This window comes from Poecilia latipinna, unplaced genomic scaffold, assembly GCF_001443285.1.
Source record: "Poecilia latipinna isolate Pla-1442-1.1 unplaced genomic scaffold, P_latipinna-1.0 Scaffold2091, whole genome shotgun sequence".
NCBI classification, from domain to species: Eukaryota; Metazoa; Chordata; class Actinopteri; order Cyprinodontiformes; family Poeciliidae; genus Poecilia; species Poecilia latipinna.
Genome location: NW_015114707.1, coordinates 8488 through 32147, shown reverse-complemented (window position 1 = coordinate 32147; position 23660 = coordinate 8488). Strand labels below are relative to the sequence as shown.

Sequence of the window (23660 nt, the reverse complement as noted above, 5' to 3'; positions counted from 1 at the left end):
AATGGCTGCCTTTAATCAACTTGGTTCTATTGGTTTCTTTCAACAGAGCTTTATTGCTCAAATTGTGTAATCTGGATTAGATTTTCTGTTTTTCTTTATTTTGTCAACAAAAGAAAAAATATTTTGTATGACTAGAACTTATTGAAAGTAATTTTGTATTCTTGAAGATGAAAATCACTTTTTACCTTTTGTACTTAAGTACATTTCAAAACTTTTTTAACTTTAACTTTAGTAAAGCAGTTCAGCCTGTTTTTACTTTTACTTTTGCTAGAATATTTGCTCATACAAGAGTCTCTACCTCTACTTAGGTAGAGAATATGAATAGTTTTGACATCTCTGCTTAAAATGACTGTCTTCTTGTCTTTTTGTTGCTTTCCGGTGATTAAATTCGCATTCCGAGCTGAAATATAGTTCATGAACGCAACACAAATACAGCGCATGCGCAACTTTTGTTTCGCCCCGATTGGACACTTTCAAACACAGAACCGCGACTGTTTATTGTGATTTAGCTCGACGCCAGTTAGCATGTCAATTTAAAAGGAAGAAAACGTGTTATTTTTGATTGTGTGTAAATGCTCTGAATGTAAAGCTGCTATGTAAGTACTTTTTCTGTTCTGGGCGCAGTTGTAATATGGAAGCTGGGTTGTTTTTTCTTTAAATTTACCGAACTTTAGCAAAGTTTTAGCCGTATCCAGCTAGCCATGATAGCCGTTGACAGGTGACAGCGTTTCATGTCGTCAGGGAAAAAAATAAAAACAAATTTAGGTAAATTTTTTGAAAGATAACAAACATGAAAACAATTGCTTGACAGGATGTTATATTTTAGATATATTTTGAGCACAGGCATTGTTAACTAGCATTGAAACATAGAAGGATTTTCCCCTCTGTTTATCGAAAAGCTTCGAGAAAAAGAAAATAAATTTTGGTCAGTTTTTAACATCATGGAGGCAGTGGGCTTTTCTCCATATATCCTGCCCTGATTTGTCAGTTCGGTGAAACCTTTCATTTAATTGCCATGAAGAAGTTTCTGCCTTTAGATAATTTGTGCTTTTGGATGTTTTTGTTTTTCTGTCTCTGTAGAAAAATGACTGACTCCTGCCTGAACCAGACTGACCTACGAAGACTCGCTGAAGATGGGAAAAGTAAACTCTCAGCAGAGTTCATCCCCTCACCAGATTTACCGGTCAGACCGAGCTGTTTGGTAGTTAACAGAAGTTATTTCAAAGTATTGAATCTCAACATGCCACCTGTTGGGATCTGCCTTCTTTGGCCTGCAGTGCTTTCTGTTTGTAACTGTTTTGTTTTGTTCTGTAGCATTCCTGCGTGGAGGATAAAGAGCACCTGCAGGTTTACCTCAGAATCCGACCCTTTACCTCATCAGAAAGAAGCAACGGAGAGTCACAGGTAGAAATGCTTCTAACTGTGGAGACAATGTTAAATTAATCTGGAAGACGACCTGCAGCAGATCACACTGTTCATATTTGTTTTTGTTGCAGGACTGTGTTGCCATAGAAACCCCAGATACGGTTCTCCTGAAGCCTCCCAGTTTGTCCCTTTTGGCCCGGCTCAGCAGTGATAAATCCCTTCCTCAGACCGGCCAGCGCTTCCAGTTCTCCAGGGTGAGACTTTGACTGGGCCATAAACAGGATGTCCATCTGATTCTTGTTAAACAGAGCCACAATTAGTTTAACATGTTTCTCTACATATGTTATTGTACATAAGTTATTGTTATGCGTAAAAAAGACATAATATATCTTTATTTATTATTTTCCACTTATTTAGGTTGCAACTTTCTCAGCTGTGTAATGCCTGCTGGGCCGATGATGCGTTTAGGTCATAGTGAATTCAAACAAAACAAAACGTCATGGTGGTGGAGGCTGATGAGGGCCGCCCACAAAACGTTGCATTGCAGCATAAACAATATATCTGTGTGACAGTGTTAATTTTTAAATGAATAAAAACGTATTAGCTTTTAGTATTTTACTGAATGTTTCTCAGATGAAATGTGTTCTTGCTAATGGAGAATTGATTTAAAGGTTCTGTCTCTTTAAGGTTTACGGCCCAGAAACGACACAAAGTGAGCTGTTTGAAGGCACCGTCAAAGATCTGGTCAAAGATGTCCTGGAAGGAGAAAACTCTCTGGTTTTCACCTACGGAGTCACCAACTCCGGGAAGACCTTCACGTTCCTCGGTACAGCAACCCGCAGTGTGAAAGCTGCCTGTAGGCAGCGCTCAGAGCTGACTGTGCTGCTGTTTGTGCTGCTGAAGGTCCCGACTCTGAAGCTGAAGCTGGAATCCTGCCCCGGGCGCTGCGGCTCATCTTCAGCAGCATCGGTGACAACATGTTCCAGGGCCTGAACGTCAAGCCGCACCGCTGCAGGGAGTTCCTGGCTCTGAGCCGCCAGCAGCAGGCCGACGAGGCGCAGTTCAAGAACAGCCTGCTCAAACAACTCAGAGAGGTGAGCGGCTCCTCCTGGACCCGGACGGGCCCGACACCAGCTGGACCCGGACGGGCCCGACACCAGCTGAACTGACCCAGTTACCATGTCAACAACACATTTCCTTGGCATAAATTTCTATATTTTTAGGCAGATATTTCTGAGAGAAATTCAAATGAATATTGTTAAAACTAAATTCATACTCAGGAGTTCAGACTGAGTTACCATGGTAACAGAATCAGGATCAGTAAGGTTCACTGTTAAGAGGAAAGCTCGACTTTCTGCTCAGCGTTGCTAGGAAACCTGTTGACCTCTGAAGGTCACCTGATGCTAGATGTAACCCGTTTGTTTCCGTTTCCTTCAGAATGAGAAGAGCAGCAGCAGCCTGCAGAACTCGACCAACCAGACCTGGTTTGAAGGTGAGTCTGATAACAACCAGCAGCTTTTCTCATTATTTTGCTGATTAAAGCTGCAGTAGGCAACTTTTATAAAAATGTGTTTTACATACGTGTTGAAACTGTCACTATGTCCTGACAGAATAACATGAGACAGATAATCAAACTCTTCCCATTGGTCCTACTGCCATCTGCAGAAATACACCGCTACAATCAGAAATCAGAGCCAGCGTATACACCAGAATGATTGACAGCATTATGACCCTCCTCCTGGCTCCATTTGGTTGTTTTTGACCAAGCGATGCATTTCTGCAGATGGCAGAGGAGATGAGATTTCAATTTATCAAATTAACTGTTTTACATTTTACTGTCGGGACATAAAAATAATGTTTTTGTGAATGTTTGGAGCTGTAGCTTTAAGCCAGCATGTTTCTCTGCAGCTGTCTGTAGGGTTTTAGAAGGTCTGTTGTCTGCAGGCTCCACGGCGCCGCGGCCCAGTACTGCAGCCCAAGACAGAATCATCCTGGACGTCAAACCCAACACCAAGTTCTCCGTCTGGGTCTCCTTCTGTGAGATCTACAACGAGAACATCCACGACCTCCTGGAGGTGGCGCCGAGCGGGGCGCTGCGCAGGCCGGCGCTGCGGCTGGCACAGGATGGCAACAGCAACGCCTACGTCAAAGGTCGGGGCGCTGAGCTGCAGCTGAAGGGTTTCTGATGTCAGACAGGAAGTGACTGATGGCTGCTGTGTGTTCAGATCTGCGCTGGGTCCAGGTGAGCAGCGCTGAGGAGGCGTTTAGAGTGGTGAAGCTGGGCCGGAGGAACCAGAGCTTCTCCTCCACCCGCCTCAACCAGCTCTCCAGCAGGAGGTGAGCAGCGCCGCCGTCATTCCTCACACCGAGCTGCCTCCTGCTGCTCTCTAACGGCCGACTGTCTGCTTCTAGTCACAGCATCTTCTCCATCCGGATTCTGAGTGTAGAGGACGGCGACCCGCCCAGAGTCCACACCATCAGCGAGTGAGTAGAGGGGAACCTCACCCGCTCCAGCGTGTGCAGGTTAAACATGGCCGCTCTGCCCTGCAGGTTGTGTCTGTGTGACCTGGCCGGCTCTGAGCGATGCGCCAAGACTCAGAACAAAGGAGAGCGCCTGAAGGAGGCAGGAAACATCAACGCCTCGCTGCTCATCCTGGGGAAGTGCATCAAAGCTCTGCGCTACAACCAGCAGGCCAAGTAAGTCGCCTCCAGGTCCAGTTCCCCCCGCTGGTTCTGATCCGCTCACAGGAAAAAGAGCTAAAGCCTTAAAATGTCTGAAATTCATCTACAAGAACTATTTGGCCTTAAATATGTCGTGGCAGGTCCATTTATCCTCATGTATGTAGTTTTTTTTAATTTCAATTTGTTTTACAAAAAAAATTAAGAATGCAAACAATTTATGATTGTCGATGTTTAGATTAAAATCAGTTAATAATAATAATAATATCTGCTTGGACCTTCTGTCAGTGTTGTAGTACTTCCTCCGTCCAGCAGAGGACGCAGAAAAAAAACTGCACAAAAAGATCCGCAAAGCAGTGAGACCGCGATATACTGAGGGATCACTGTATATTTAAAAAAATGATTGCGATACGGGTCTTAAATTTCATTCATAAAGGTCTTAAAGTTTGGGTTGAGTCCTGTTTCCACCAGCAGCCTGTCGTCTCCTGCCTTCAGGCTGCTGCAGCACATCCCCTTCAGGGAGAGCAAACTCACACACTACCTGCAGGGCTTCTTCTGCGGCCGGGGCAAAGCCTGCATGATCGTCAACATCAACCAGTGCGCCTCCATGTACGACGAGACCCTCAACGTCCTCAAGTTCTCCGCCGTGGCCCAGAAGGTCCGTACAGTCCTCCTCACTGTCCCTGTAGAGGGTTAAATGTTTCTGACTGAGGAGGAGTGATGCTGTGGGCTCCCCCTGCTCTCCAGCATAGGCAGGAATCATCACCATGGCAACCAGTGACTAAGCATTTCCCAGGCCTTAAATTACTCTGGTTTCCTTCCTTTCTGAACTGGATGCAGACTTTCTGTCTCACCCAGGTGGTGTCCAGGCTGTCGTTATGCAGCTTTAACCAGATCACAGCCATTTTATATCCTTAACCTTTGACCTTTACAGACCAAACTTCCCTCAGTCCAGCTACATACAGATATTAACAGAATTTTTTAAAGAAGCAAGATTTTATTTCTGTTTTCAGGTTTTAAAGAAACGCGTCCTAAGAAGATTGATTCATTTTGGTGTTTGTGGAAAATAAGTAGAACAAAAAAAACATTCTGTTACTCTGTGATGGAAAAAAAATAATTTTACTGACTGTGTCATTCTGTGGTGGAAATTCAAAGCCACTTTTATTCTTTACAAAAACTTTAAAAAACAAACCTGTTGAAATCTGCACTTATTATATTAATATTTTTCTTTAATTAAAATTTTGTTGGTTCTGCACCTTTTTTAGCCAGATTGTCCAGAGCCATTTCTTCTCCAGAGCTGCAGGTTACAGACTGCTGTCATGAATGTCCCGAAGCCACGTCGGGTGTTACTGATGGAGGTTTGTTGTTCCAGGTGGTCGTCCTGATCTCCAGGCCGCTCCCTGCCGTCCCTTCCTGCAGTGACGCCTCCTCCTCCAGAGCCTCAGGGCGGAGGAGCGCCGGCTGGGAGACCAGCCTGGAGGACGTTCCGGAGGATGAGGAGGACGAGGAGGAGGAAGAGGAAGAAGAAGACAGTGTCATGGAGGACACTACGGATCAGACGACCGACGAAGGAGAAGAGAAAGTCGTCATCAGCAAAGCGATGCATGAGGTAGGATGGGCACTTATTGTGACCCCAGAACCAAACTGACTGGGTTTTATAGAAGCATCTCCTGCTGCTGTTACAGCGTCTTCTCTCTCCTTGGTGTCCCTGTAGCAGCAGGTGGCGCTGTTGAGGCAGCTGCAGGTCCAGCTGAAGACGGAGCGCTCAGAGAACCTGCTGCTGGAGGCCCGGGTCAGAGAGGAGATCAGCCGCGAGTTCTCAGAGCTGTTCTCCGACATGCAGAAGGACTACGAGTGAGACGCTGCTTCCCTCCTCTGCTCCAAACTGGTTTAGAACCAGAACCACTAACTGGTGTCTCTGTGTGTGTGTGTGTGTGTGTGTGTCAGTGAGCGCCTGGTCAGGGAGAGGGAGATCCTGGAGGAGCGAGCTGAAAGGAGGCTGGAGATCTTCAAGAACCTGACCAGGAACATGTCCTCAGCTGGCTGCAGCTCGGACGCGGTCACCATGGTAACGCCTTCTGACCACGGGACGCGCTCCGGCTGGACCTGCGGCTAGATTGCTAACATTTTTCATGTGTTTTTCCTTTCAGGACAGACTTCTGAGCTGTCGGGCCTCTGAGCTGCCAGCAGCATCTCATTTCAGCCTCGGATCCGGTCCGACTGAAAAGAAACCTGAAGACGATCAGAACCACGAGCACAGAGGTACCAACGACACCTGAAGGCACCAGGAGGAAATGGCCCAGCAGACTCTGGAAATGAATACCGTTGTTCTGTTTCTTTGTTTTCCTGCGAAGCAGAGGAAAAGAAATGGCTTCTTCTTCAGCTCCAGGAAAAGTCTGTGCAGGTGGCCCAGGTGGAGCATCAGCTGGAGGACCTGCAGAAGAAGACGGAGCTGGGCTCACAGAACGGCTCCGACCAAGGCAAAGATGAAGATCAGCTCCAGGTAAGAAACACCTGGAGGAAGACTGAACTCCGGTGCTATTTCAAAAAAGTATTTGAAAGGAATTTTCTGATATTTTTTCGATTCTTCGCCCCTATTATGGAGAACAGAGGGACACTGCTGTTCTCTAGTACGGCAGCACTGTAGAAGAAATAAATACTGCCACCTGCACAATTAAATGAATGTCCTCAAAAATGTCAAAATTTGCAAGGAAAAATAAAGATGGAACTATTTAGACAGTTTATCTCCAAATAACATGATTTGGTTGGTTAGTTGAGCTTTAATCTTCGTCGTTTTCTCCCATCAGGCCTTGTGCTATAACTGGGCTAGCGATCAGAGCTAACTGCTCTCAGCTAAATGCACAGTTGTGATGCTTAAACCTCAGGGGTTTTTGGCAGGAATAAAATGAAAATCCAAGAGGACCAGTCACAGGTTCCTGAGGAACACCAGAGCTGAGCTGTTCCACTCAGCAACGATTCAGAGTTCTGCCTTAAGACCGCATGAAAATCTCCACAGTCTATCAGAAAGAACCCAGAAAATATTATTTTATGCTCCTGCATCTTTACAGTTTTATAGATCAACAACATGTTTCCATGATGATCCCACCTGCAGATGTTTAGTCCGTTCTGCTGATGCGTCTCTATGAAGACCTTCAGTCTCTTTTTCATGTGATGAAAATTCATGTGATGGTCACCGTGTGACCAGCAGCATCAGTGTTTTCATTTAAATCTCTTCAGAAATGATGAGTTCTTCTCCTTTCAGGAAGCTCTGGCTGAGCTTCAGAAGGAGCAGAAGAGGAGAGAGGAGCTGATGGCTGCGCTGGAGTACCAGACTCTGGGGAAGGAGGAGGCGCTGGCCTCCCTCCAGGAGGAGCGCAGAGCCAGGGAGGAGGTGCAGTCTGCTCTGGAGGAGAGCCGGCGGCGGCAGCAGGAGCTCCGAGTGGCGGAGCAGGTGGAAGTGCAGACGGCGGTCCACCTGCAGCCTGCTGTGGAGGAGCTGGAGGAGAAGTCCAGGAAGATCTTGGATCAGTCCTACCAAATCCATGTCCTCACAGAGGAGCTGCAGCAGCTGAAGCAACAGCTGCACGCGCCTGCTTTCTCTTCCTCTGACGGCGTTGAAATCCAGCTGAGGGAGGAAGTCTCTGAGCTCAGCAAGAGGCTGGAAGAGGAGAAGAAGAGCAGCGAGGCGAAGCAGAAACTCATCCAGCAGCTGGAGGAGGAGAGGAAACAGAGGGAGGCTGCAGTAGAGCAGCAGGTCAGAGAGCTGCAGAGGAAGCTGGAGGAGCAGGAAGAACTTCGAGTCCAGCTGGAAACCCAACGGGAAGCGTCCAATCAGGAAGCAGAGCAGCTGCAGCTGAAGCTCAGACTGCAGCAGGAAGCTGCAGAGAAACTGAGAGACGACCTGAGAGAAGCTGAGCTCCACAGCAACACCGCCTTATCCAGCGCTGAAGGCCTGGACAGGGTGAACTCTGACCTCCAGAGGGAGATCACGTCCCTGAGGGAAGAGGCTTCCTCTGAGATGGAGCAGACGAGACGAGAGAAGGACCGGCAGCTGGAGGAGAAGCTGGCCGAGATGGAGAGGAGGTCTGCTGAGAGGGAAGCAGAGCTGCAGGAGAATCTGCATCAATCAGAGCGAAAGGTCACGACCCTGCAGGAGAAGCTGCAGGAAGCAGAGCGACGGGAGGAGAAGGAGAGCCTAGCTGTCCGGGAAGTGAGGAGGAAGGAGGTGGAGCGGCGGCAGGAGCTGCTGGCTGTGGCTCATGAGGCCTTAGCTGAGAAGGATGCCGAGCTGGAGAAGAAAGCCGGGGAGATCAGCAGGTAACGACGAAGATGAAGCCGCTCCTTCATCACTTCCTGAACCTCCTTCCTGATGTCTCTGGTGTTTCTGTCCCAGGCTGAAGCTGGAGGCTCAGGAGGAGACGCAGCAGGTGAAGAGCCTCCGCCTGGAGCTTCAGAGGAAGGAGGACGACTCGTCAGACCTCAGAGAGAAGCTGGCTGACTACAGGAAGCAGGTCCAGCAGGTCCAGAAGGAGGTCCGTATCAGAACACTGGAGGATACGGGCTCAACACATCCAGCCGGTTTTAAACGAGGCCGACTAAACCTGTAGATTAGAAAATCTTAATCTGGAGCACATGGTTTGTTTTCAGGGTGTCTGCGCATCTTTAAAACGTCTTAAATTCATGTATCTACAATACATGAGGCCTTAAAACGTCTTAAATACACAAACAATGTAAGCCGGGTTTAAATACTTTAATCATGGGTTTTATATTTTGTCGTGGCTTGGCGGTTTAATCTCATCGTGAATGTAGGCAGCAGTTGGAGTTTCAGGAAGACTTCATTGCTTTCTGTAACTCGATGTGGTTCAGGCTGCTGTAACTTCCTGCTACACCTTTGCTAGCTCGCTTTTTTCTGTCTCGTGGGCGAGCGCAAATTTATAACCTGTTTGGATGACGTTGGTCTTCACCATTCGCTCATTTCTGTTGCCGACCCATTTGATGCTTTGGCTCAGAAAACAGTCTGTGCTGCTGCTGTTCGCGCCGATTCAAGAGCATCATTTGGTACGACACAAACTGACGTTGGAGGTTTAGGTGATTTTAAACACAGCAGTACGGCAACATTCTGACCTATTGGAGCATTTTATTTCAACAAAGTTGTTACTGTGGAGGGAAATACATCTGAGAAGGAGAAAAGGAGTAGAGCATGGAGTCAAGAGAGAACTCATAAAGGTCTTAAAGTCTGAAATGTGATTTGGTGAAACCTGCAGAAACTGGTCTTGGTTTCAGGTGTCGGCCATGAGAGCAGAGGAGACGACCCTGAAGCAGAAACTTTCTGACATGGATAAAACCAGGAAGCAGCTGCAGTCGGACCTGAGCAGCAGAGACAGAACCATCCAGCAGCTCAGAGCCGTAAAACAACCCTGATGTTTCCAGCTGTGTCTGATTCCTCCCAGTCTGCTGGATCCTAACAGTTCCTCATGTTTCTGTCCTTCCAGGAGCAGCAGGACTCTAAGGCTGCTCAGCTCTACCAGGAGGCCTGTAAAGGTAGAGACTCACTCTGGGATGATTAGCCTCCATCAGGCTGCTAAAATATTCCCCCACTTCAGTCGTTTTGATGTTCGCTGGTGCATAATTCTGAGTTTATTGCACAGTATTCGTCATTTTCGTCATTTTTTTCCTTCTATATGTAGATTTTGGAAGAACTTTGAAGAAAAATTGTTACAAAATTATAAACTGTATATTAAGTAGCTCCACAAAATGAGGGATTTTGAAACAAAAAAATCACTTTACAACAGTGTCACTGTCTGCAGCCATTTTAATGTGTTTAAATGTAAATATTGAGATTGGGGGCGTGGCCAGCAGCAGCTAAACACTGAAGCAGCTCATTCTGGAAGAACCTCAAACAGAACAGAGGAGGTGAAATCTCATCATCTTATGTGAAACATGTAACACGTTTACAGCCCTAACCTGTACTTATTCAGGGAAGCATGACGGATCTCCCTAAAATAAATGTGAAGCTATCCAAGGCCAGAGTCCAGCTGAGTCCTCCCTCAGGTTGTTGCTCCCTCAGCCATGTTCCTGTCTGCTCCTCTACAGAGCTGCAGGCCAAGCAGCAGGTGATGGAGGACATGCGGCTGGCGCTGACGGAGCAGGAGGAGACGCAGCAGCAGATGGAGCAGGTCCTGGACGACAAGATGCGTCTGCTGCAGGAGCTCTCTGCAGGTGAAACCCCTGGATAAGAACCAGTCCACACCAAAAACTTCAGATCTGTCCACACAAACTGATGATTTTACTGACAGAATGATGTGACAAGTTGGTTGTGTTCTATTTCAGAGGTGGAGAAGCTGAAGGGGAAGCTGCTGGAGCAGAGCGGCAGGTCCGGCCGACCTTCAGACGACCTCAGGCTGGCCAGAGAGGAAGCTTCCCGAGCCCAGCAGAGCTTAAAGGTAGAAGCTGCAGAAGTGGAGTCTGTCTGGAGGAGGAACGTTGGACATGTGGACAGATGGACATCTGCTTCTCCTGCAGGTGTTGACAGAGAAACAGCAGGCTGAACGCAGGAAGTGGCAGGAGGAGAAGCTGTCTCTGATTGGCCAGGCCAAAGAGGCGGAGGACAAGAGGAACCAGGAGATGAGGAAGTTTGCAGAGGACCGAGAGCGCTACTGTCGCCAGCAGAGCCTCCTGGTAAGAGCCGGACGGTGAAACGTCTGCAGCTCCAGATCTTTTTCCAACCTGTCTCCGTCTGCTCCCAGGAGTCCAGGCTGGAGGAGAAGGAGGCGGCCATGGAGAGCTGGAGGGCGGAGCGGGACACGCTGGTCGCTGCTCTGGAGGTGCAGCTGCAGAAGCTGCTGGCCAGCCAGGCGGACAAAGACAAGCTCATCAAGGAGCTGCAGCAGCAGAGCCCAGCGTCACCAGCAGGGGTCAGTGCAGCGCCACACTGACCGATAAATCAGACAGGCTGTCCCATCAGACGTTATTAATGATCAAAAATGATCAGGGTTTGGTGAAAGAAGAAGTAAATCAGGAATCTGAACTGAAAGGTTCCATATTTCTACCTCTGCTCTCCGTCTGTCTGACTGGAAGCAGAGTGAAGGAAAATGAAGGTCTGAGGATTATAGTTATAGAGGATTATAGAATAACCAGCGTAACGTTTAACGCTAAATTAAAATAATTATGTTAGGACTAAATTATTGGACTGGGATGTTTATGACTGAGGACAGGAAACCAGCATCTTAATGGGAAATAAAAAGATAAAAACTAATACATTTTGAAATATTTGAACAATGTTAAAGTTGTTTAACAAAAATTATTAGCATGAGGCTAAAAATTAGCCTGGATCTCATGGGCAGCTCAATAACAAAGCTACAAACATTAGCATTTAAAGACAAAACAAAACAGATCAATGAGTCAACAGAACCAAATTATTAAGAACACTTAAAACATTTATCAAAACTGAACGTCAGTCATATTTCAGAACAACAAATAGTTTTAATAACCAACTCTCTGTTGATGCTGTTATTGAGTTGACTAACAGTGACTCGGAGCTGAATATGGAAACTTTTAAATCAGGTTTTCATCAAGTTGAGAGATTCATCAGTCAAACGGCTCCAACCAGAGCAGGAAGTGTCTGCAGGACCACTTCATCAGCTGATGTGTGTGTTACACACACCTGGGGCTCCACAGCTAACAGCTAGCATACAGCTAATCAGAACAATCAGATGGATTCTGTTCTGGACGGGCAGACAGCTGGCGTGTTCTGGACTCTGGGTTTGGACTTTCTGATGATAAACTGTTGTTTTAGTCAACTAGTTTTTTCATATTGTGGAACAACGTGTGTCTAATTAGGACAATATTTCTGTCCTGATAACGAGATGACAGCTGAGCCTCAGCTTTGGGAATAATTCCAACATTTTAGTCGTTTAGTTAGTGGATTTCTTTCCATTTGCCTCAGGAGTTTAATGGTGCCTGGAGAGGCTCCTGTAGTTCAGTGGATCTGATGTGTGTGTGTGTGTGTTGCAGGCTAATGGTGGCCGCCGTTCTCTCAGAGTGGCAGAGCTGCAGGCGTCTCTAGCGGAAAAGGAAGCAGAGATTGTGCAGCTGAAGGAAAACGCAGCAGAGCAGGTCAGAACCGTCAGAGTTTATCTGACAAACAGGAGAGTTCTGACGTTTCACAGGAAAAATTAACCAGTTTAAAATACTAAAGCATTTAAACTGCTGCAGAAACATCATAGTTTATAACCTCTAAATACGTAGAGCCTCTTCAGGATCTGAGATGTTCCCCACACTTTAAATGAAGATGTGAAAAATGTTCAGATATTAGTGAATATTTCTGGAGACGGATGAAACGTTGCAACGTTTTCCACGTCTTCAGGGAAGAAAAAACTTCAGGTCTTCTTTTATCTGGATGTTTTCTTATAAAGTTGGGTTGAATCACATTTTTTAATCCTTACTTTAAGTCCAGATGATTTGCATATAACATATTGTGTTGATTTTAGGTGATTAATGTGGAATAATGTGTTTTTTCTTCTTCACAGAGTGAGAGTTCTGCTCTGGCTAAGAAAGCAAAGGCTGAACCGCTGCAGCCTGAGAGGAGGGAGACCAGATCGTCCACCAGCAGTCGGGTAAGTCCACTTCACGATTTTCAACACCTGACAGACCACACATTATCTGACAAAAAAATCACAGGTATAGCGGGTTTGATCGGGTTCGAACCACACGGCAAGAGCAACACACCGATTCCTCTCACCGACATTCAGGTTCCAGACAGAAAGTCCTGTAAAAACCAGCTATATCCGTCAAACTCCTTGTTATTTCTCTGGGTACTCCTTGCATGAAATGTTGAATATCCATTCATGTTGTTCGGTTGGCCATGTCAGCTGTTTGGGATTCTCCTCCCTGCTTATGTCACTGTGCTTTCTGATTGGCTACCGGTCACATTCAACAGGCTGCGTTCTCGCTCCCAGTTGGAGAAAACCCCACACTGCAAGACAATCCAACATGTTGAGTATGACCGACTTTAGATGGGAGCGGTCCGTCGTTCCACCGACTGGACCCGATCAGTCGTAACACAAAAACACACTGCAGGATGATCGGCTACGATTATCGCAAGCGCCAATCTTAGAACATTGGACATTCTAAGATTGGCGAAAGGGGAAAATCGGGGCAAAGAATCGTGTAGTATGAACCGGGTGTAGGAGAGGAGGAGAAGGGCCTAGTCAAAGCGTCAGGGCCTCTTTGGTGGAGCAGCTGTGTTCAGTGTTGCTGTTCCCCCAGGGTTCGTCCGGCTTCCCCTCGGTGCTGGAGTCCTCCGAGGTTTCCACGGAAACGGGCCGGACGAGCCGCTTCCCCCGGCCGGAGCTGGAGATCTCGTTCAGCCCGCTGCAGCCCGACCGCCTGGCGCTGCGGCGGCAGGGCGACGACAGCGCCGTCACCGTCAAGATCAACCGGAACGGACGCAAGAGGAAGAGCAGCGAGATGGAGAAGGTAGGAGGATTCAGACTGAACTCACCTGGAGGCTTACCTGAGAGAAAGCAGGAGTACAGTCCAACTGTCGCTTAGTAAAACTATAAAACACGATTCCAACTAAGAACGGACCCACCGGGCTCCAGCAGGAGGCGATGGAAACCTGCTGCTGCTCGAAACAAACAGTTTGCTGGTTGTAGTGTTTCATCCAGATAATCTGTCACAGCATCACCGGTTGGTGAGGAGGTTCTGGTTTTAGTTTCTTCGTACTGAATCAGAAAAACTCTGAAAAAAGACTTTTGTTTTTGAAAGTGTTCACACATCCTCAAGTCTTAAATTCCTGTATTTAAATTGAGACCTTAAAATGTCCTGTAATACACGCTGGAGAGCTAGCTAGACTATGTACGTCTGCTGTGTGTCACTGGTTTCCTGGGAGACGTTGCTCTTCTCCACTGGTTCACGCCATCCGGGCGTGAATCAGGCCAGAGTCTGAAGTTTAGGAACATCCGTCTGCAGAACGAAGGAAGAAGCTTGAAAAGACGGATCTGTTCATCGGTCCAGACGACGTGTCTGATCCCTGCTCAGGTGAAGGAAGTGTTGCTTTCCTTTCCATCTGCTGGGTCACCATGGAAACCTGGAGGTCTGTCTGTCCTGCTGACAGCAGTCCGTCTTCTCAGCGCTAAGTGCTTCTCGTGAACGATGGCTCCTCCTTAATGTTTTCTCTGGTAAAACCAACAGCCAGCTTTAGGTCTTCAGCTTCCTTCTGCTCCTATAATCATGTTGGGTCAAAGAGCCAGCACGTTTCTGGTTGTCTGTTGGAAACATACAGCAGATCATAGCCAGTCAGAAACATAAAATATTCTTTATCAAAAGTCCAGTTATGGAGGAATTTTACTGTCCACCATTCAGATCAGATATTATTGTTCATAATGATTTCTGCTGCAGCCTGTAGATGGTCAACCCCCAGGTCATGTCGAGGTCGACCTCTGACTCCTAAGGAAAAAGCATTTAAAAGGTTTTTTCTCAGCTCCTGCTGAACAGGTTTGTTGTTTGGCAGCAGGGATGTGAGGAGACGGCCAGACGTCCCAGCTCCCATATTTAACGAGTCAGACCCGCCCTGAGTGGAGCGGGGTGATGCATGGGTCGCCCCGGTGATCCCACGTGACCTCCCACCTCATCCTGCTGTGGGTTTCTGTGCTGCCCTGCAGATGAAGATGGAGGTCCGTGTCGGATCCCAGGGACTCGTTCAGGTGAAGTTTTCTACCTGGTTCAGGTTTTCTGAATCTGGACTCCAAGCTGAGCTTCAGAACTGTCTGAATGTTTTTACTTCAAACCCACAGCTTCACATTAAGCTGCTGCTCTCCGTTGTTTGGAGCTTCTCAGTTAATTAAAGTTATTCAGTGTGCTTTAAAGGAAACTTAAAACTGTAGATTAACATAAAAACCATCAGAAGGATCCAATTTACTGCTTGGCAAACCAGAGCAGCTGGCTGGGAATATGAAGATAGTAACTGAAATGAAAAACTAATCTCTGTTCAATAATAATAGCTCAAGTTCATTTTAATATTAAAATTGAATTGGTCCCTAGAGATTGCAAATGCAGGAAAAAAGCTGCTGCTTCTTTACAGGAAATAAAGTAACAAGAGCATCAATAAATATTATGTATGAATATTTGGGTCCTGGAACGAGGAATATGACCAGAACAGACTTCACTGTAATAATTTTTTGTTATTTTATTTATATTGTAATATAATATTATTATATAAAAGAGTTTATATAGTAAACTCTTTTATAGAAATGTTTCAGCAATAATGCTAAGGTGATAAAACAGCCAAATGTGTTTATAGTCATTTAAAAAGTAAGACTGGGAGCAGAATAAAACCGATCAGTTGGTAAAACTACTTAAATCAAGTTCAAAAGCTAGGGACACCTGAACTACTTCAGTCAGAAGCTACTGCAGAGCTACTGTAACACTGACTGCTACAGCATTAGAAGAGTCAGCGATGATCTGATGTTTTTTCCTTTTAATGAGTTTTTACTGCAGCGCTGGTTTACTGTGATTTATTTAACAAATATCCAAACATCTGAGCAGTAAAACATGCTGAAGGATAAATTCTCCTTCTTGTTTGCTCTGGCCTTTAACAGCTTTGTTCACATTTAAAAAGCGCAAAATGCAAATAAATTCAACATAAACCCGAAGGTTTGGAAGGAAAGGATGAGTTTGTGCCTCCAGTGATGAGCCGGTAATCCCAGCTCTAATGACTCTGCTCATGTCCTTCAGATCAGATTTCCCAGGTGCTTCATTCAGAAAACAAACCTGGAGAAATAAAAATTTAGATTCATTAGCTGGATGAATCAGTTTATCATTAGAAACGTTCTAATACTGAGACAGAGTTCTCCCAGGACGTTCCACTGGAAAGTCACTTTTACTTTGAGACCTGCCATCCCGACCTGTGGTGGTTCAGTCTCTGGTTCAGTGGTTCAGTAGTTCAGTCTCTGGTTCAGTGGTTCAGTAGTTCAGTCTCTGGTTCAGTGGTTCAATAGTTCAGTCTCTGGTTCTGTGGTTCTTCCAGCACTATCCTGGCCCATCTTCCCCCAGCTGTGCAGACTGACAGCAGGTTCCCTCCAGACTAATGGGACAGAACTTCATGGACCCTCAGAAGGTCACAGAGGGACCAGAGCTGGACAAGCAGCCTGAAACTCTTCCAGGTCCTCTGAGCGTTGCACCTGAAATGCACATTTCCATTTCTATTTTTGTTCCCAACGTTGAGCTGAAACCAGCCATCTGTTTGCTTACTGACTGTTCTCAGATCATTGCTGCAGCAGATTATTTATAGAGGTGAAACTTGTTAGTTATTATGTAAAGTCCATGTTTCCTCTGCCAAAAGAGTCCAAAAACAACCACTGTGTGAGACTTTTAGATGAACTTTAATGTTTTAAGCTGTTGTGTTCTTTACCCAATAGCACTGTAACCTTCAGTTCTGGACCAGTCAAAGTTTTTGTCTGTCCAACAGGCTCTTCAGAAGGTTTCTGCTCATGTTTTCATCTTTTGTCTTCAGTTATTAGTTTTTACTACATTAGATGAAAAATACCTGGTTTATAAGTTAGTCAGCTACCGTTAAACTGCAGAAGTTCACATCAAGTTAAAGCTGCTTTTTAACCAAATTCTTGTTTTTGTTCAAGTCTCACATTTTCAGGAGGACTAAGAGACGAACAGCACGAAAGGTACCGTTTGCTTTCCCTCATTAGAACCGTGTTTCCATCCAGAACCCACAGAACCATTTCACTTCGCATCAACATCCGCCATGTTGGGTTTCCATGGTTCCCGTCAACATCCGCCATGTTGGGTTTCCATGGTTCCCGTCAACATCCGCCATGTTGGGTTTCCATGGTTCCCGTAAACATCCACCATCTCCTCCTGACCTGCTCATCATCATTCATTTATTTTAAAGATAAATTAACATTTTTCTGTGCATTCCATAAAATAAAACATGAAATCTAGAATAAGATAAAAGCTTTTGGACGCAGTGATCAGGTTCAGGGGCCCGGTGCGGAATCTGTCTGGTTCTTTGGTTCTTGCATTTCAAAATAAGACAACAAAAAATTAATAATTAGATTTTTTTGTTGTTTTAAAATTAAATTGGAGAATTCAAGACTTAAAGTAGGCTACAAACTCCAGGCGTTTTACATTTTCACACATCTCAGTGTGAGCTGATGATCTCACCAGGAACAAACTCTTCTTCTGTGGTGACTCCCGTCCTGCCACACATCAGGTTGAACATTATAGTGTGACTTTGACAAAAATCGAAGTGACCAAAGTGGACTGGTCCACTTCTTTCCAGCTGAATGTGGAGACCTTGGAGTCAAACTGGTTCCTGGAAGCGGATTACAGGCTGAACAGAAGTGGATAAACGATCGTACTAATGAACCCGATCTGAAATGAGAAGCGCTGTGTCTCTGCATTAGGATCTGTAGATGTTCTGACTCCAGCTCTTCAGCTCATTTATCTTCTAAAACCGTCTAAATCAACCGATTAATTTGCATGTAATTGCTGCCTGTTGGAGGAGAAGCTGTAATTTGCGGCTGACATGGTTGAGCGGGTTCTTATCAGGACGGATCCGATTGGTTCAGGTTTCCTTTAAACATGAAGATGAACTGCCTCTTCCAGTCCTGCTCACCTGCAGCACTCTGTAATGATGGTGCTCCCTCCCAGGCAGAGGACCGTCCGTCTCCTAATGGTTTATTGACGAAGCTTTTACTTTTAGGAGCGGCAGCCCTGCTGCTGTCCCAGAAAATCTTTACAACAGCTTCTGGCTTTTATGATGCAGAAATGTTTTTTCTCTCTTCTGGTTCAATAGGCTGGGATTATTGATATACATGATGATAAGTGTGGCTTTGTAAAAGGAGCGTAAATCTGTCTGTGGGACTTCACTGTGTTAAAGGACCTCCAGGTCGTCTTTACTAGATCAGACCGACAACAAGAACATTAACTGACTCTGGATTTACTCTGCTTAAAAGGCTCCTGTTGTAGCTTTAACCACGCAGAGACACGAAGGACGAAGTGTTCATGAAGTTTAATGGACATTGATTTGAACTTTGACCTTCTGTGACCCTCAAATGTAATCACATTACTTTGGTCTTCTAGCTTTTGGTAAAAGTTCCTCTCAAAAAGGTTTTTTAAAACGGTACAATTACATCCTGAAGTTACTAGTGACGCCCAAGTTACTGCTTTTAGTCGCCATGTTTCTCATTTTACTGGCAGGAAGTTCTCCTCTGCCTGAGCAGAACTAATGAACCAAAATGTTCCTAAACAGACGTCAGTAAGAACAGTCATTGATGAGTTAACGGTACAACGACCTGCCAAATCCAAAACCATGGAAACCAGACCTTTGGTTCCTGGGAAGATGCCGGTTAGATTGGGGAAAACAACTGTTACTTCAGCAGAGTAGGTCCAGTTGGAGCCAGTGGTTCTGTCCGGTCCAGTTGGTCCGGTCCGGTCTCACCCAGTCCTTTAGCTGAAGTAGCAGCAGGTATCTGTCGTTCTGTGTAGGCGAACATCTCCAGCAAGTTTTCTTCTTCAGTCTGAAGTCTTAAATATAACCAGACAGAATGTCACCATGGTAACCATGAAAACTGATCACGTTCCTCACGCCTCGTCTGTATCAGCTCAGTTAGAGATGATGAATCTGCTTAGAATCGACCTTCAGGTTCTGATGGGTTCACCTGGGATCTGGGATCCACTCCAGAACAGGAAGTAAATCAACCCCAGATAAATTTCATCGTCTCTAGATCACATCTCTGTTCTGTTTCTCTTCCTTTTCCATCCCTCTCTTCCTTCTCTCCATCCCTCTCTTCTTTCTCTCCATCCCTCTCTTCCTTCTCTCCATCCCTCTCTTCCTTCTCTCCATCCCTCTCTTCCTTCTCTCATCCCTCTCTTCCTTCTCTCATACCTCTCTTCCTTCTCTCATCCCTCTCTTCATTTACTTTCCCTCCTCGTTCTCCGGCTCTGCTCCATCCTCTCCATCGTGTTTACTGACTCCACGCCGTCCAATCCCAGCTTATCTCCGCTCCTCATCAGCTCTCATCCCTCCGCCTCCACAATGTTAACGCCTGTTCCGCCTCGCTCACACACACCCTCTATCACACACACACACACACACACACACACTCTCACACACAGCGCCTCACACGCTCGGCTCCTCTCTGCTGCCCCGCTCCTCTGATTATCTCTAAAACCATCCAGTGAGTCATTGATGACTCCACAGGTCGTGACCTTTGTTCCCCCAGATTCCCCGCCCACTCCTCTCCCCAACCAATCAGCCGATCCGCAGGTCGGCCTCGTCTTCTACGGCTGCTTGTGATTCACATTTCTTTGATTTGATGTTGTGGCAAAACACTGCAGGGAATGAGAAGATTTGATCCCGACTGATCCACTGAGGCTTTGAGCTGCTGTAACTTTACAATCCTTTAAAACTCTTTCCTGCGTTTGAGTCGACAGCAGAGACTAAATCTAAAGTTTGGATAAAATATGAGCCAGCTGCCTTATTTCTCCGTCTTTGTTTCCACCGATCAGGCTTTTATTTGATAAATTTCCTGTTTTCTCTAAAGTCTGAAATGCTGATTGCAATTTTCTCTGTAAAAACTGTAATATAAAAAATGTAAATGTAGTTTTGCTTCAGCAGAGGAATGGAAATGACTAGTGAGCTGAAGCACTGATGTAGCTAAATAATTCATAGTTTTCAGTTTGGATGCGTTCCAGTTTGAGCTGCAGACGACGAATCTGAATCAAAAGAAACCTGATCATTGATTGATTGATCGGGCATTAGTACACGTTTTCCTCTTTCCTGCTAATACCAGTTTTATTTCTGAAAATCCTCAAATATGATGAAAGGTTGACACACTCTTATAATAATGGAACATCTTTAGATTATGAACAGTTATAGTTTTATAGTTTAAATAATCCAACAGTTGTTTACATGTTAATCTGTCATTTAGATCGTCACTGTTTAGCTCATTTTGTTTGTCTGAAAATAACTAAACATGTGGAACAGCAGCTTTTTCCTGGTTGAATTGTTTTTAGAGAAAACTGAATCACACTGTAGCAAACAGGCCAAGTGGTCAAACAAGAAGTGGAGAGCAGCTGCTGCTGTTTGCAGACAATTGTTCTCAGTGGCGATGCGTTCAGGGCCCTTTTGGCATGTGAAGGCTGGACTGGACATGTTTGGTGTGTTTAAGCTGAGTGTCTGAATCTGAAATGCATTGAACCTGGTTGGTTTTGTGCTTCGCGCCGACGGCAGGTTTTCCTCCAGCCAAACACTTGACGCTCAGATAATGACTGAGTTTACCTCGCTGTGATTCCAGCTCCTCCGCCTGGCCTCCAACTATGAATTACAGCTTGTTTCTCCTCTTAAATGACATGTATTTTCACCGCGGCTGCTCCTCACTGTGTTGAATTAGAACCGCCTCCATCTGCTCCAACCTGTCATTATGAAACATGTTGTTTTTCGCTCCTTGTTAAAGATGAGTCATGTTTGGGTTTTCAGGAGGAAGTGGAGACGGAGAACCGGAGGAACACCAGAACCAAACTCACACCAAAGCTGAGCCCACAGACAGAGGAGGTACCACCCAGAACAAACAGTCACTGTTAAACTGGACGCTGTGAGACAAACTGCTGACCACCTTTACCTCCCTGTGGCCAGAGCGCTACCTCCCAGAGCAGCCTCCGCGGCAGGAAGGACGGCGCACTGCAGAAGATCGGAGACTTCCTGCAGAGGTCCCCGACCGCGCTGGGCTCTGGAGGTCAGAAACACACGACCTTTCAGCCGCAGCAGGGAGCCTTACCTCACCAGAGCTAAACACAATTCAACCACAGCCGAGAGTAAATGGTTGGCCTGGGCCTGGAGGCTGAGCAGGCCTGGTACCAGTAGAGTCCCACTGCAGTCGCTGAGTGAAACATCTTCACATGCACTCTGGGTCCTGACTGGGCTTTAACTTCTCATTTAACTGGGAAACGTTAACCAGCCAGTGTTTTACCTGCTTGGAGTAAATGATGTGATCTGGTGACAAAAACCTGAGTATCAGAGCTTAGAAACTTTTACTCTCCCTCTCTAAATGTTCTGACTCAGAATGAGGTTTTGATCTCGCCAGCCTTGGATCTTTGTGCTGCTGTTTGTTCATGCTGATCAAATCCCTGAAAGCAGCCTGATGTGTTGCTGCAGCCAAGAAGATGATGAGCCTGGTCAGCGGCCGTGTGGATGCCCAGTCAGCCTCTTCCTCCTCTTCCTCCTGCTCCCCCCTCCGTTTGACGGCCAAGAGGAGCAGAAAGAAACTCTACAGGCCTGAAATCTCCTGCCCCATGGAAATGCCCCCCCACCCGGTGAGTGGAGCCGCGGCCGCGTGACCCGGGGCTGCGGCTCATATCTTCATCTGATTTATTAATGCTCTGAATACTGGGAAATGAGATGTTGGGGTTATTTTTTTATCTTTATCCTGTGTTGATAACCTCACAGTAAATCTGGATATGTAGGTTTTTATTTGGAGCAGTTGGAGACTCTGCAGCAAAAAGGTTCTGGCTTCAAGTCCCAGCCACGAAATATTACAACTACCATTTTCTATTGAAAGAATATTTTAATTATGCTGCATATTTTTTGAAAGGCCTTGTTCTGCACTCAGGTCGTATGTTTTTCATATTTCCCATCAGCCACTTGGATTTCAAGATGGCAGACGATTTTGAGCCTTTTGAACCAATTATCGCCATAAAATGTTACGTACTTTTATGACCTGGATAAATTTGTCCAGGTCATAAAGTATGAAAACAACTTCAAAGTAATCAAATGTAGCAAAACCCAACAGGAAACTGAACAATTCAGGAATCTCTCACCAGTCGTGAACTGGAAGGATATTTAGATGTCAAACGGACTGAGAGACTTTATTTGGTGGTTCAGCGTTAACTTCTGCTAACTTTGCTGATTTCAGCATAAACATTTTCTTCAACACAACTATGGTGGCCATTTTGAAAAATGTCAACCAGAAAACTCATGATTTTTACAGTTCAAAAGATGTGGGCTCTGATTTGACACCAAACATGTTCTTGGTGAGTTTATTGCAAACGTTTATATTCCATGACAACAATGGCGGCCATCTTGAAAAATAAATGTAAAAAAATCAGTACATATCATTTCTATGGGTGTGTGTGATTTGACACAAAAAGTTTTCTTTTGTTTTAACTATTGTTAGTTTTAGTGCAAAAGTAATTTTACCTTGGTGACCCTAGTGGCCATCTTGAATTTATTAGTGGCTAACATTTATTTATTTTTCTTAAAGCACGTCTGTTCCTGGTTTGTTCTTTATCTGCTCTGCTGCGTCTGCCCTCCTCTGCCATGTTTTCTCCTGTCTGTGTTTTCAGATTATTAACCAGGAGACGAAGGACGGCGACGGCGGCCAACAGATCAAGCTGCGCCTCCGCTCCAGAGTGGCTAAATGCTAACGCCGTACCCAGTTAGCTTTCATATTTCTGTCTTAATGAAGCAGCTTATGATAGAGCATATCTTTCTGTCTGAGACGCTTTTATTTAATCACTGACTTGACCTTTAAGCTGAAGGTCAGCGGGAGGATTAGCAATAATCTGGTTAATACTAAAACCCTCCTGCAGCCTGTAGACACTAATACGTTTATTTCACCAAGTATTTTTATGTTCATGTTACAGTTTGTGTTCATTTATGATCATATGACTCTGCCCTCATGACACGAGAAGCACTCAAGCCCTTCCTCGTTATTTTAATGTGCAATCTGTTTAGAGTTCCCTCGTTTGTCCTAATATAGTTTATTTAATGTTTTCTCCACAGAGAGCTGCTATAAAGTCACATTATCTTCTACCATAGTTTGATCTTTCTGAACCATCTGGACTTCACATAGTCTTGAAGCTCTGAGTTATCATGTTCAGGGGAATCATTTGTTGCATCCATAGCAAAATTATTTTCAGCCCTGTTGAAGACATTTATTATAATAAAAAATCTTTAATAAAGAACAGTGGTGGCTGCAGCCTGAGAGCCCAGAAGAGCCGTTTCCCTCCTTCCTGCTCATGCCGTCTCCTCCGGGCCTCCTGGTGTCGCATGTCGTCTCCGGACCGCCAACATGGCCGTCAGACGCCGCCTCCTCCCAAAACCGCAACAAAAACAGATTAAACCAAACGGTGACCGTCACACTGCGCCTCTAAACGGCAGGAAATCCTGTAACACCTGCAACAAAATACCAACAAATTAAATTTAAAACTATTTGATATTAATATTTTAAAGCAGTTAATTTAATGATCCGCTGAAATGAACCTTCAGGCTGAAGATTCCTGCAGATCTGAAGGTCAGAAATAATTCTACGATGTAGATCTGGACCCAGAAGAACCGAGAGGTTCTGGAACTGATGAGATTAACTGGCTCCTGGTCTGGACCTGGTCCGGTTCAGAACCGGTCCGGTTCTGGTCCCTGGACACGGTCCGGTTCAGACCCGGTTCGGCTCTGGACCCGGTCCGGTTCGGTTCTGGACCGGTCCTGCTGCACTTTATCTCCTTCCAGAATCAACTTGAAGCTGACGAACATCACAGCCGACTCTGCTGTCAGAAAGTGTTTCAGTGTTTTTTTCTCATCTGAAAATATATTTAATGCATCA

At 45.6% G+C, this 23660-nt stretch overlaps 1 protein-coding gene and 1 long non-coding RNA gene across 2 annotated transcripts in view; one reads left to right on the top strand and one right to left on the bottom strand.

The window, feature by feature from the left end:
* Window positions 1–461: 461 nt before the first annotated feature.
* On the top strand, window positions 462–22545 carry kif20ba (kinesin family member 20Ba). Its single transcript, XM_015017017.1, has 32 exons — window positions 462–596; window positions 1081–1183; window positions 1315–1404; window positions 1497–1619; window positions 2053–2191; window positions 2269–2459; window positions 2803–2857; window positions 3310–3516; window positions 3591–3702; window positions 3778–3849; window positions 3916–4062; window positions 4540–4702; window positions 5417–5653; window positions 5759–5898; window positions 5992–6112; window positions 6195–6306; window positions 6402–6547; window positions 7307–8361; window positions 8438–8576; window positions 9328–9450; window positions 9537–9585; window positions 10138–10263; window positions 10375–10487; window positions 10567–10722; window positions 10791–10958; window positions 12058–12159; window positions 12573–12659; window positions 13312–13521; window positions 20543–20617; window positions 20699–20798; window positions 21218–21375; window positions 22405–22545. Exons 2-32 carry the CDS (start codon window positions 1085–1087, stop codon window positions 22483–22485), a joined length of 4896 nt encoding a protein of 1631 aa, XP_014872503.1. The 5' UTR covers window positions 462–596; window positions 1081–1084; the 3' UTR covers window positions 22486–22545.
* A 169-nt stretch (window positions 22546–22714) lies between these two features.
* The window catches only part of LOC106936178 (uncharacterized), a 6443-nt gene continuing 5497 nt past the window's right edge, over window positions 22715–23660 (bottom strand). The window contains exon 2 of the long non-coding RNA XR_001422071.1: window positions 22715–23442. This is a non-coding gene — a long non-coding RNA (uncharacterized LOC106936178). The remainder of the gene's footprint in view (window positions 23443–23660) is intronic.

Bases quoted from the DNA above. Each gene is read 5' to 3' on its own strand.
- kif20ba (XM_015017017.1), top strand. From the start codon at position 1,085: ATGACTGACTCCTGCCTGAACCAGACTGACCTACGAAGACTCGCTGAA. The intron at 3,850-3,915 runs GTGAGTAGAGGG...TCTGCCCTGCAG, and splicing joins AGAGTCCACACCATCAGCGA to GTTGTGTCTGTGTGACCTGG. The intron at 9,451-9,536 runs GTAAAACAACCC...CTGTCCTTCCAG, and splicing joins CCATCCAGCAGCTCAGAGCC to GAGCAGCAGGACTCTAAGGC.